At 46.5% G+C, this 13,930-nt stretch overlaps 1 protein-coding gene across 3 annotated transcripts in view; it reads right to left on the reverse strand.

Annotated features, from left to right (window-relative positions):
• The window catches only part of LOC116986948 (F-actin-monooxygenase mical1-like), an 88,786-nt gene that overhangs the window by 24,550 nt on the left and 50,306 nt on the right, over positions 1 to 13,930 (reverse strand). For 2 of the 3 annotated variants that reach the window (XM_033042785.1, XM_033042784.1), the window contains 5 exons: positions 12,666 to 12,846; positions 11,106 to 11,188; positions 7,763 to 7,802; positions 5,724 to 5,807; positions 2,102 to 2,172 (listed from right to left, as the gene is read on the reverse strand). In XM_033042785.1, coding sequence (XP_032898676.1) covers positions 2,102 to 2,172; positions 5,724 to 5,807; positions 7,763 to 7,802; positions 11,106 to 11,188; positions 12,666 to 12,846 — 459 coding nt within the window. The remainder of the gene's footprint in view (positions 1 to 2,101; positions 2,173 to 5,723; positions 5,808 to 7,762; positions 7,803 to 11,105; positions 11,189 to 12,665; positions 12,847 to 13,930) is intronic. The other variant, XM_033042786.1, reaches the window with a different exon arrangement.

Consider the following 13,930-nt stretch of genomic DNA (forward strand, 5'->3'; position numbering starts at 1 on the left):
AGAGAAGGCAGGGATGGGATACTGAGTTGGATGATCAGCCATGATCATATCGAGTGGCGGTGCAGGCTCGAAGGGCCGAATGGCCTACTCCGGCACCTATTTTCTATGTTTCTATGTTTCTACGAGAGGGAAACGAAAAGTGGACAATAAAATTGGAAGGATTCTAAAGGCTTATATGTTTAGAGATACAATATGGAAAAAAGGCCCTTCGGCCCACTGATTCCATTCCGTCCAATGATCACCCGTTCACACTAGTTCTATATTATAGACACAAAAAGTTAGAGTAACTCAGTGGGTCAGGCAGCATCTCTGGAGAAAATAGGTGACATTTCGAGTCAAGACCTGAAAAAGGATCTCGACCCGAAACGTCGCCTAGTCCTTTTCTCTGGAAATGCTGTCTGACCCGCTGAGTTACTCCAGCTTTTTGTGTCTATCTTCGGTTTAAATCACCAGTTCCTTCCTACACAGTTCTATAGTTTCCTCCTTTGTCATCCACTTCCTGTACACTGGGGACATTTTCTTTTTGCAGAAGTCAATTAACGTAAAGACCTGCGCGTGTGGGAGGAAGCCGGAGCACCTGGAAGAAATCTACGTGCAAACTCCACACAGACAGCACCCGAGGTCAGGATCGAACCCGGATCTCTGGCCCTACGACGCAGTAGTTCTACCAGCCGCCCTTTCAGGTTACCTCTTCCTCTCTCTAACCACCTTTTCTGCTTCAAGTTGTTTCTTTCTGTCTCTTCCATCTCCACTGCTGGTTCTGAAAGAAAAGTCTGAAGAAGAGACCCAACCCGAAATGCCACCTTATCCACCTCCTCCACAGATGCTGCCTGACCCGCTGAATTACTCCAGCACTTTGTGTTTTTGTTCGAGATGCGTGCATCTGCAGTTTATCTTGTCTCTGAAAGTCATTGTTGCCTTGACAACCTTGGCCTGCACCTTATGACAGACATTCCCCCTGTTCTCTCTCTCACTGTCAGTGGTGAAAAACACACTTGTTTGCTCATGAATGTTTCTGCATCCAGTTCTTCTCAACCAGGTACATAGCAGACAACAAACAACAGCAGTATGTGGCACAAACGGTGAACATCGCAAGCTTCAAACAGCAACTTTGAGATTGGTGTTAGTACAAATGGCCACGGACAAAGCAAGTTATTACAGGTCTCCCATGGTCAGTGAACATTCACTTAACACATCTTCATGCAACGGGAAGAAGTGTCCCGACCCGAAACGTCACCCAATCTATGTTTGGTTTGGAGATACATCGCAGAAACAGGCCCATCGGCCCACCGTCCGCACCAACCAGCGATCCCCGCTCACTGACACTTATCCTATACACACTAGGAACAATTTACATTTTTACCAATGCCAATTAACTTACAAGGCTGCACGTCTTTTGGAATGTGGGAGGAAACAGGCGCACCCGGAGAAAACCCACGCCGTCAAGGGGAGAATGTACAAACTCAGCACCGACTGCAACCGTATTCAGGATTGAACCCGGGTCTGGCGCTGTGCTTCACCCGTACACTAGCTCAACGTTATCCCACTTTTGCATCCCAGGGGCAATTCAAATCAACGTACAAACCTGCACGTCTTTGGAACGTGGTGGGAAACTGGAGCACCCGGAGAAAATCCACAGGGAGAACGTGCGAACTCCGAACAAACATGACCCTTATGGGAAAAATAATCGGTGGCCATAGAGATGGAGCTATAGAGTGGTATCGCTACTGGGTGCTAAAGTGTGTCATCTTTCCAACTGTAATTCCTCCTGCACTAAGTAAGTCAGGATCAAACCCGGAGCTGTGAGGCAGCAGCTCTACCTCTGTGCTGATTATTTGAGAATCTAGTCCGCTTCTTAACCAGGAGAGACCTGAACACAAATGTTTTAAGGAACGGTGTTAGTAATGCACTGGCAGCCATTTCTCTTCAGTTAAAGCCCGTCATTTCATCGGTCACATTACGGCAGTCTTCATTCATAAAATCTCATACATACATTGCCTTGTAAAATGTTTCGCACATCTTGGGATTCCCAGCGTTTGTTAGTGTGTTTAGTTGGGTAGCACAATGACGGAAGGACAAGAGTTAAATGATAAGGTTGTACCTGCACCATATTTTGTGAAGGGTTCCTGTCAGCTGGTGTTAGAAGCCTCATGCCAAGTACACTGCCATGCTCTGTGCATCACAAAGATACTTATTAGGGGAAAATGATCTTATAGTTTAGTTTAGAGACACAGCACGGAAACAGTCCCTTCGGCTCACCGAGTCCACGTCAACCATCATTCACCCGTCCACACTGGTTCCACGTTATCCCATTTTCTCATCCACTCCCGACAAACTCGGGACAATTTGCAAAGGGCCAATTCACCAATAAACCCGCACGTCTTTAGGAAGCAGGAGGAAATTGGAGCACCCGGAGGAAACCCGTGTGGTCACAGGGAGAACGTGCAAACTCCACACTCAAGGCCAGGATCGAACACGGGTCTCTGGCGCTGCAAGTCAGCAGCTCCACCGCTGCGCCTCTGTGCTGGTTATTTAAGAATCTGGTCTCCTTGTGAACCAGGAGAGACCTGAACAGTAATGGTGTTAATAATGCATTCTCAACTATTTCCCTTCAGTTGAACCATTTGATCGGGCGGCAGGTCTACCAGTTACACTGTTGTGCCGCAGAACAACACTCTCGTATTGTTTCAATCAATTACCTTACGGGAAAATCAGTGGCCATGGAGATGGAACTATGGACTGGGATAATGAATGGTTTCTAAGGTTTGCAGCTTCTCAACTACAATTTCCCATGCACTAAGTTAGTGTATTGTGTCTGTACCACAAGGAGGGGGGTTTGGACACGATGAGCCTCTCTGGAAGTTGAGAGACTCCCACTGGACCACCTTTAAACAACAGCACCACAATTGACAAAAAAATCTAGCATCTTCCTGTTCGTATGTTCATAAGTGATAGCAGCGAAATTAGTCCATTCGGCCCATCAAGTCTACTCCACCATTCAATCATGCCTGATCTATATTTCCCTCTCAACCCCATTCTCCTGCCTTTTCCCCCATAACCCCAGCCACCCGTACTAATCACAAATCTGTCTATCTCCGACTTAAAACTACCCATTGACTTGGCCTCCACAGCCCTCTGTGGCAGAAAGCAGAACCCCGTCATGGTGGCCAGAGATATTTGGTGTGCTGTGGGATCCACGAACCGGGAACTGAAAGTTTCATGAAGTTTTAGTGTTATAGAGAGAAACAGGCCCTTCGGCCCATCCAGTCCACGCCGACCAGAGATCCCCGCACATCCTACACACACACACAAGGGACAATTCACACATACACCAAGCCAATTAACCTACAAACCTATACAACGTCTTTGGAGTGTGGGAGGAAACCGAAGATCTCGCAGAAAACAAATGCGGTCAGGGGGAGAACGTACAAACTCCGTACAGACAGCACCCGTAGTCAGGATCGAACCCCGGTCTCCGGCGCTGCCCGCCATAAAGAAGAGCATACATTCTCAAACGAGAAGGCCGCGTGCGTTGTTAAAACGTATCATCCTGCAGACCTTGAGCAGTTCAGGCAGCATTGACAGAGAGGGAATCAGAGTCAGCATTTCAGCTAGACGACCTTTCAACAGAATTCGGGAATGTTATAAACCAAATGTGTTTTCAGTTTGTTTGGAGTATTGTGTGCAGTTCTGGTCACCACATTACAGGTCTCTGGAGAAAAGGAATAGATTATGTTTCTGGTCAAGACCCTTCTTCAGAGAACAGAGGAGTTCGAAGCTTATATGGAGATTGTAGTTTAATAGCCTGATGGTTGTTGGGAAGAAGTTGTTCCTGAACCTGGGCGTTACAGTTTATAGGCTCCTGTACCTTCTTCCCGATGGCATGAAGTAGATAGAGGAACCTGAAAACTATAATGTCCAGGTTCAGCATTTTGTGTCTATCTTGGTTGTAAACCAGCATCTGCAGTTCCTCCCTATACATACCAAGCTAATAGATATTACTTGCTAACCCATCTCCTGAGATGGAGATAGAGGTCAAGAAAGGGAAGGACCATGTAGAAGTGAGAGCAAGCTGGAAATTGGCACCAAAAGTCAATGAATCTTTGGGTTTATAATGAGAGAAGGAGGCATTGCCAACCCGGTCATCAAAGAAGTGAAGGGGAAGTCCTGAGTAGGGTTGACACTAGGGCTGTTCAATGTATTTGTCGCAGAGACAGGTATAGTATAGTTTAGTTTTAGATATACAACGCAGGAATAGGCCCTTCGGCCCAACGAGTCCACACTGACCAGCGATCCCTGTACTTTCCTGCACACTAAGGACAATTCACAATTTTTTTCCCCACCGAAGCTAATTAACCTACGTCTTTGGAGTGTGGGAGGAAACTGGAACATCCGGAGAAAACCCACGCAGGTCAAGGGGAAAATGTACGAACTCCGTACAGGCAGCACCCGTAGTCAGGATCGAACCCGGGTCTCTGGCGCTGTGAGGCGGCAACTCTACCGTTGTGTCACCGTGCCGCCCAATAACTTAACCATGATGCCACTCCTGCCTTGAAGCAAACGGCCACTCCATCTAATCACCACTCAGATCACTTTGTTTTTGGCTACTTACACCATTCTAACAAAGCCCAATGCCAACTCTAGGCCACATCTTCCAACTAAGCATGTCACAACCCTCTGGACTCAATACCAATGTCAACTAGTTTTAGATAACATAAAAATGCACAGCAAAGGATCAAGCCCTTCAGCCCACAATGTGTCTGTGCCAAACACGATGGCAATCACCCTCTGCCTACATGTGATGCCTATCCCTCCATAGCCATGAATCGATCTAAAAGTCTCTGAAACAGAACTATCAAATCCACCACCACAAATAGCAGCACTTTCCAGGCACCCACCTCACTCTGTCAAATATTCACCCTGCACATCTTCTTTAAACTACCCCCATCTGACTAAATCACCAGCCTTTCCAACGTGTATTAGAGTTGGCCAGTTCTGATGAAAACTAATCGAGTGCTTCCACCAATTCCCAATGGTTCAATGGCCCTTTATCTTCACGTATGCACTGCACAGTGAAACTATCCACATATGCTTGACCAGAAAAAATCACCCAATTGATCACTACATCTGTGACTAGGCCTCAAAGATGCCCTTAAAAATCAAAGATAGAAGTTCTCCCTCTTGTTGCAATATAATGGAGATTTGTCAATGTTCTGATTGTTATTCTGTCTTAAGCCTACTTGACTTTCTTTACAAACCAATACATCTCCAGTGAGTTGATATATGATTATACATTCAAAACATACAGAAAAATTCACTTGGTTCTGCAAATCTTTGCTGGTCGCAGTCATACAATGTGGAAACAGGCCCTTCAGCCCAACATGCCCACATGTCCCATCTACACGAGACTGTAAAAATCTGCTATTACCTCAGCCTGCATCTCATGATGGAGAAACTTATGAGAATTGAGGTTAACAAAGCAAAGTTTCCGATCTCAGACCTTTCAACTCCCATCTTGTTCCAGATGTAATTAATGCAATGAACTGATGTCAACAGTTGTGCTGTCGCGTCTACTAAACAGAAACTAAATCTTCCGCTCATGAAGGTCAACATGTTTTGACCATTGGTCCAAACCTCCGAACTTGCTGCTGATGGCACTCAACCAGATACCCCAGCGTAGAGTAAAATGAATAAGATGCTTCTATTAGAGTTGTTGGACTAACTTTTTTCTGTGACTTTGTGTTCTTCATCCCCTTGCTTTCCAATTTCTCCAACACCTTGAAGACCATCTATGTCATCTTCTCCATCTGTGACAATAAGGACATAAAAGATTCTTGTTGAAATGCAATCATCTTAATCGAGTTATACAGTGTCAGATGTATCATGCCTTATTTTGCAGGAACGAGCTATTAATACAGTTTTAAAATAATAATGAAAGCAACATCGCTAACTTTGGCTGCCGCTGCTCTCTCTTCACACTGTGTTTTTGATTTTCTGTTTTTGGATTGAATTCTGTTTTTAATTTGTGTCTCTGTGATGTCTTTATTACTTGTTATATTCCGATTATATGTTATTCCGATTACTATGTAAGGTGTCCTTGAGATGTCTGAAAGGCGCCCATTAAATAAAATTTATTATTATTATTATTATTAGAGCAGGATGCATTCGTTGTCCAACCTGTTGCCTTGAATAGCTGACTATGAGCTACCTATAATTTAGACTTTAGTGATACAGTGCAGAAACAGCCCACCAAGTCCACACCGACCAGCGATCACCCCCTACACTAGCACTATCCTACACACCAGGGTCAATTTTTACAATTCACAGAAGCCAATTCACCTACAAACCCGCATGTCTTTGGAATGTGGGAGGAAACCTGAGCACCCAGGAAAAAAAAACCCCATGCGTTCACAGGGAGAACTCCATACAGATAACACCCATAGTCAGGATCAAACCCAGGACTCTGGCGCTGTAAGGCACCATCGCAGACTTCAAGCAGTCATTGTACCACCGTGCCGCCCCATGCTATGCATACTGTTTCTCATTCACATATTTTGCCACTTTACAATTTTAAAATCATTGCACAGAATGAAGCGCTGCCCATATTCATGACAAAATGGAAAATCAGCTCTGATCTTCTCATTGTCCCTGGTGATAGAGTCAAAGTCACGCAACATGGAAACAGGCCCTTCAGCCCACAATCCCCATGCTACCCTTGGTACCAATCGACTCTGATCCCATTTACCTGCATTGGGTCCATAGCCTTAGCATTGGCAATTTAAGTACTTGTCTAGATTCAACTGTCTCCATCTATCATCCAAAACGTCACCTATCCATGTTCTCCAGAGATACTGCCTGACCCGCTGAATTACTCCAGCATTTTGTGGTCTATCTTTATTAGAAAAGGCTTGATGGGCTGTATGGCCTCCTGATCAGTAACCTGTCTATGATCTGGGTAGAATCTGGAGCATCTTATCTCTCTTTCCTGGTCTACACTTCCTTCATAAGCTCAACCAAGCAGTCATCCGTTGAGAGTAGCATGAAGTGAAGTACTCACCTTGTGGACAACTGCATAGGACAAGTATGTTGTCTGACAGATAGTCATCATCATACAGCGTGGAAGCACGCCCTTTGGCCCAACTTGTCCATGCCAACCGACATGCCCCATCTACACTAATCCCACCTGCCTGTGTTTGGCCCATAACCCTCTAAACCTGTCCAATATATGTACCAGTCCAAATGTTTCTTCAAAGTTATGATAGTACCTGCCTCATCTACCTCTTCCTGCAACTCGTTCCTTATATTTTAGTTCAGTTTTGTTTCGAGAACAGACACTTCGACCCACCAACCCCACACCCACCAATGATCACTCTGTACACTAGATCTATTGTACACACTAGGGACAATTTACAGAATCTGCAAACCTTCAGGTCTTTGGAATGTGGGAGGGAACCAGAGCAGCCGAGGGAAACCCACATGGTCACAGGGAAAATGTGCAAACTCCGTATAGACAGCACCCGTAGTCAGACTCGAACCCGGGTTTCTAGTGCTGTAAGGCAGCAGCTCTACCGCTGTGCTGCTCAGAATACCTACCACCTCTCCTGTAAAACAAGTTGCCCCTCAGGTTCCTATTTCATCTTCCCCCTCACCTTAAACCTATGTCCTCTGGTTTCGATGCTCGTCCTTGCATTTACTAATATATCGTCAAGAATAAATTACTGGTTACCAACGTAAATACTACCCAATTTTGATTGTCACTTACATGCATTCTTCTCCAATTCCATTTCTCCATCAAGATCCTCCTGTCAAGGGAACACAGGAAAGATTTAAAAAAAAAACAAGCATTGGATAAAAGAAACGATTTGGTTCAAAGCTATTCATCAGTCTTCAGCTAATCAGCCATTCATCTGACTTTCATCAGTCAGAGTATTGAGTACAGAAGTGGGGAGGTCATGTTGCCGTTGTGAGGCTGCATTTAGAGTATTGTGTCCAGTTCTGGGCGCCATGTTATAGGAAAGATGTGGTCAAGCTGGAAAGGGTGCAGAGATGATTTACAAGGATGTTGCCAGGACTCGAGGGCCTGAGCTATAGGGAGAGGTTAAGCAGGTTAGGGCTCTATTCCTTGGAGCGCAGGAGGATGAGGTGTGATCTTATGGATGTGTGATCTCATGAGAGGAATAGATCGGGTAGACGCACAGTCTCTGGCCGAGAGCTGGGGAATCGAGAACCAGAGGACGTAGGTTTCAGGTGACGGGGGCAAGATTTTATAGGAGCCTGAGGGGTAACATTTTCACACAAGGTGTATGGAACGAGCTTGCTGGAGGAGGTTGTTGAGGCAGGTACTATTCGCAACGTTTACGAAACATTTGGACAGGTACATGGATAGGACAGGTGTAGAGGCATATGGGCCAAACGTAGGCAGGTGGGAGTAGTATAGACGGGACATGTCAGCCGGTGTGGGTGAGTTGGGCCGAAGCGCCCGTTTCCACTGTATCACTCTATGACTCTATTCAATATCCGACTTCTTCCACAGAAACCCTTAACCCCATAATGTAATTCTTGAAACTTCTAAATTCCTAGTCACCTGGGCACTCCTCCCTGCCAATCACTATTACATTTAAAGCCCCTCTATAATCCCATGTGCCCAATTTGCCAGGGCACTGACCCCACCCAGACTGATCAATATAAAGATCTCTCCTCATTGAAACAGGACTCTCTTTCCCCAGAACTAGTGCCAGTGATCTGTGAACCAAAGCCTATTTCCCCCCCAAAATATATTCAGATCTCCGGTTGTACTTTAGTTTAGACATACAGCACAGGAAGAGGCCCTTTGAACAGTCTGCGCCGACCAGCGATCCCCGCACACTAGCACTATCCTACGCACCGGGAACAATTTACATTTTTTACCACGGCCAATTAACCTACAACCATGTATGTCTTTGGAGGAAACTGAAGCACCCGGAGAAAACCTAGGCCAGTTCTCTCCGTGACCAGCGTGGGTTTTCTCTGCCAGCTCAGTTTTCCTCCCACACTCCAAAGACATACAGGTTTGTAGGTTCATTGGCTTCGGTAAAAATACTCACTATGTCCCTCGCGTGTAGGATGTAGCAAGTGTACGGGGATCTGTGGTCAGCGCGGACTCGTTGGGCCTGTTTCAGCGCTGTATCTCTAAAGCAAAGTCTAAAGTTAATAGACAGTGTAGATGAACCTTATGGGAGTATTCCATAGAACCATAGAAAAATAGGTGCAGGATAAGGCCATTCGGCCCTTCCAGCCAGCACCGCCATTCGATATGATCATGGCTGATCATCTAAAATCAGTTCCCCGTTTCTGCTTTTTCCCCATATCCCTTTATTCCTTCAGCCCTAAGAGCTAAATCTAACTCTCTCTTGAAAACATTCAGTGAATTGGCCTCCACTGCCTTCTGTGGCAGAGAATCCCACAGATTCACAACTCTTTGGGTGAAAAGGCTTTTCCTCATCTCTGTCCTAAATGGCCTACCTCTTATTCTTAAACTGTGACCCCTGGTTCTGGACTCCCCCCAACATTGGGAAATGTTTTCCTGCATATAGCCTGTCCAATCCTTTAAGAATTTTATATGTTTCTATAACATTCCCTCTCATCCTTCTAAATTCCAGGGAATACAAGCCCAGTCGACCCATTCTTTCATCATATGTCAGTCCCGCCATCCCGGGAATTAACCTGATTAACCTGGTGAACCTACGCTGCACTCTCTCAATAGCAATAATGTCCTTCCTCACATTAGGTGCCCAAAATTGCACACGACACTCCAGGTGCGGTCTCACCAGGGCCCTGTACAACTGCAGAAGGACCTCCTTGCTCCTAAACTCAAATCCTCTCGCAATGAAGGCCAACATGCCACTAGCTTTCTTCACTGCCTGCTGTACCTGCATGCTTACCTTCGGTGACTGATGTACAAGGACACACAGGTCTCGTTGTCCCTCCCCTTTGTCTAATCTGACACCATTCAGATAATAATCTGCATTCCTGTTCTTGTCACCAAATTGGAAAATGTCACATTTATCCACATTATACTGCATCTGCCAAGCTTCTGCCCACTCACACAACCTATCCAAGTCACCCTGCAGCCTCATAGCATCTTCATCGCAGCTCACACTGCCACCCAACTTTGTGTCATCTGCAAACTTGGAAATGTCACATTTAATTCCATCGTCTAAATCGCTAATGTATATTGTAAATAACTGGAGTCCCAGCACTGAGCCACGCAGCTCCCCACTAGTCATTGCCTGCCAGTCTGAAAAGTACCCGTTAATTTCTATTCTTTGCTTCCTGTCTGCCAACCAGTTCTCTATCCATGTCAATACCCTACCCCCAATACCATGTGCTCTAATTTTGCACACTAGTCTAAATGGTGTGTGACCTTGTCAAAGGCTTTTTGAAAGTTCAGATACACCACATCCACTGGCTCTCCCTTATCCATTCTACTTGTTACATCCTCAAAAAAAAAATCCAGAATATTAGGCAAGCATGATTTCCCCTTCATAAATCCATGCTGACTTTGACCGATCCTGTCACTGCTTTCCAAATGCGCTGCTATAACATCTTTAACACTCGACCCAAGTACCTTCCCCACTACCGATGTACAGCTAACTGGCCTATAATTCTCCATTTTCTCTCCCCCTCCTTTCTTAAAAAGTGCAGTTACATTGGCTACCCTCCAGTCCACAGGAACTGATCCAGAGTCGAGAAAACATTGGAAAATGATCACCAATGCATCCACGATTTCTAGGGCCACCTCCTTGAGTACTCTGGGATGCCGACCATCAGGTCCTGGGGATTTATCTACCTTCGGTTCCAACAGTTTACTGAACACCATTTCCTGACTAATGTGGATTCCCTTCAGTTCCTCCCTCCCACTAAATCCTCAGATCCGCGAGGCAACACCGCCTGACTAATTACTCAAGCACTTTGCGCTTTTTTTTGTCCTATCTCAACGAAACACCAGTGTAGGGAGGTGCCCACTTGATCACCACAATGATAAGCGATGCGTTACCATTGGATACAGAGTACAAACAAGAGCTCGGCCGTGCTCATGTGCAAATATCTAACGACCAATTCATTACCTTATTTGCAGAAGCAGACTCTTCCTCTTTTTCCTCACTGGGGCCCAATGAGTCAGTGTAGTGAACAATGCAATAAAACTTGCCTGAGAGGAAAAGAGGAAATTAATGATATTTTCACAACAAGTTGAATTCTACACTTCCTCACCCAATCAGCTAAAATAAGTTTCAAAGATCACAGATGCATCTGGTGGCTTTAAGCACAGTTAGGTGACTTGCTAACTGGTCTTAAAATGCTCTTGAAGGATTGTAACTTGCTGGTTGAAAATTAGCGTTGGTGAGCTCTCTATTTAGTTTAGTTATACAGCACAGAAGCAGGCCCTTCGGCCCACCAAGTCCGTGCCGACCTGCGATCCCCGCTCACTTCCACTATCCTACATACACTGGGGACAATTTACAATTATGCCAGGTCAATTAACCTACAAAGCTGTACGTCTTTGGAGTGTGGGAGGAAACCGGAGCACTCGGAGAAAACCCACGCAGGCCATGGGGAGAACGTACAAACACCGTACGGACAGCACCCGTAGTCAGGATCAAACCCGGGTCCCTGGCGCTGTAAGGCAGCAACTCTACCGCTGGGCCACCCGTTCTGAGGAGGTACAGCCACTGGGGTTACCTGCACTCCATGTTTTCATTCCCTTCCTCAATGATCACTTCTTGGCCCTTCGGTGGGACAACCTGGCTCTGGGTCCTGTCCAAGAAGCTCTCATTTCCCCCGGAGGGTCCCGGATTCATCCAGTTCCTTAAAGCGGTCTTTAAGGACTGGCATATGGACACAATTTCCACAGGTGTGGTCATCAGGGGTACTGACTTGTCACAACCTGCAGGAGGAGCCCGCAACAACATACCTGCCATTACCACTGCAGCTAAATCACACTCTCAAGTGCAGGCTGAAGGGCCTGTCCCACTGTAAGAGGTAATTCAAGAGCTCTCCCGTGTTTCCCCCCGACTCGAGCTCGTGTAATGTACGTAGCGGGTACGTAGGGGCTCGTACGAGTAAGTCTGTGTGGAGTTTGCACGTTCTCCCTGGGACAGAGTGGGCTTTCTCTGGGTGCTCCGGTTTCCTCCCACATCACAAGTATTTTTTTACTCGTGGACGTTTTTCACACTGTTGAAAAAACGTCACGAGTTTACCGGATTTCCCGAGTACCTACCGTTACTCGTACGGGCCGCTACGTGACATCCACGAGCTCCTACGTACCCTCTACGTACATGACACAAGCTCGAATCAGGGGAGAACACTGGGGAACTCTTGAATGACCTCGTACAGTGGGACAGGCCCTTGAATCTTTGAGAGACTCTGTGATCGCCTCCTTGCCTCAGCCTCCTCGCCAAAGACTTTTGAGTGGTGGTGGAGGCAGATACGATAGTGGCGTTTAGGAGGCTTTTGGATCGTCACATGGACGTGCAGGGAATAGAGGGAAATGGGTCACGCACAGGGAGATGAGATCAATGCAACTGGGAATTATGTTCAGCACAAACTTTGCGGAGCCCGTTCTGGAAAATTAAAATGAACATTTTAAATGAATAACGGGCGCGGAAATGAAAGACCTCGACACTTGCCATCTCTACTATTGAAGGCGTAGTTCCCAGGGCGCAGGGTGGTGCCGCAGTGGTGGCACGTGAAACAGCCCCGGTGGAAGAATTGGCCGTCGGCGCTGAACCGTTCGACCACGTAGACCCGCTGCTTACACAAATAGCAAACCTCGCTGCTGCTGGGTCCGTCACCCTTCCTCAAGGAGGCCTGAGACACAGAGGGACAACACACAAAGAGTTCAGCAGCAGCAGCAGCACGAGTTATGTACATGGCCACAGCACTGTATATGAGAGTCGACATAACAGTCTGACGAAGGGTCTCGACCTGAAGCGTCACCTGTTCCTTTTCTCCAGAGATGCTGCCTGACCTACCGAGTCACCACAGCTTTTTGTGTCTATCTTCCACATTATACAATCTACAGACGCACCTGGTAGAGCTGCTGCCTCACAGCGGCTCGAGACCCGGGTCCGGTCCTGACCACTGGGTGCAGTCTGTATGGAGTTTGCACGTTCTCCCTGGGACAGAGTGGGCTTTCTCTGGGTGCTCCGGTTTCCTCCCACATCCCAACCTCGTGCGGGTTTGTGAGGTGTGTGTAGGGGGTGGGATGCGAAATTGGAATAACATAGAATTATTACTGTGAATGAGTGATCGACGTGGACTCGATTTGTCAAAGGGACTGTTCATATGCTGTACCTTTCGATCAATCAATCAATCAATCAATCAATCAATCAATCAATCAATCAATCAATCAATCAATCAATCAATCAAGGTCAGGTGCTTTCAAAGGGAGATTTGAATACATGAGCTTTAGACTTTAGAGAGGGCCAGCACGGAAACAGGCCCTTCGGCCCATCGAGTCCATGCCAACCAGTGATCACCCTGACACTAGCACGATACTACACACTAGGAACAATTTACAGATGTCAATTAAACTTCAAATCTGTACGTCTTTGGAGTGTGGGAGGAAACCGGAGCACCCGGAGAAAACCCACGCAGTCACAGGGAGAACGTGCAAACTCCGTATAGAAAGTACCTGTAGTCAGGGTGGAACCCGGGTCTCTGGCGCTGTAAGGCAGCAAATCTGTCGCTGCACTGCCTATAGGGGGAAAACATTTTTAGGTCTAGGGGCGAGTTCATAAGTGATAGGAGCAGAATTAGGCCATTCAGCCCATCAAGTCTACTCCACCATTCAATCATAGCTGATCTATCTTTCCCTCTCAACCCTATTCTCCTGCCTTCTCCCCAAACCCTCATCTCCCCAATGAGGACTGGGGGATGTGGGGAAACAAGA

The sequence above is a fragment of the Amblyraja radiata genome, chromosome 24 (genome assembly GCF_010909765.2).
Source record: "Amblyraja radiata isolate CabotCenter1 chromosome 24, sAmbRad1.1.pri, whole genome shotgun sequence".
NCBI classification, from domain to species: domain Eukaryota; kingdom Metazoa; phylum Chordata; class Chondrichthyes; order Rajiformes; family Rajidae; genus Amblyraja; species Amblyraja radiata.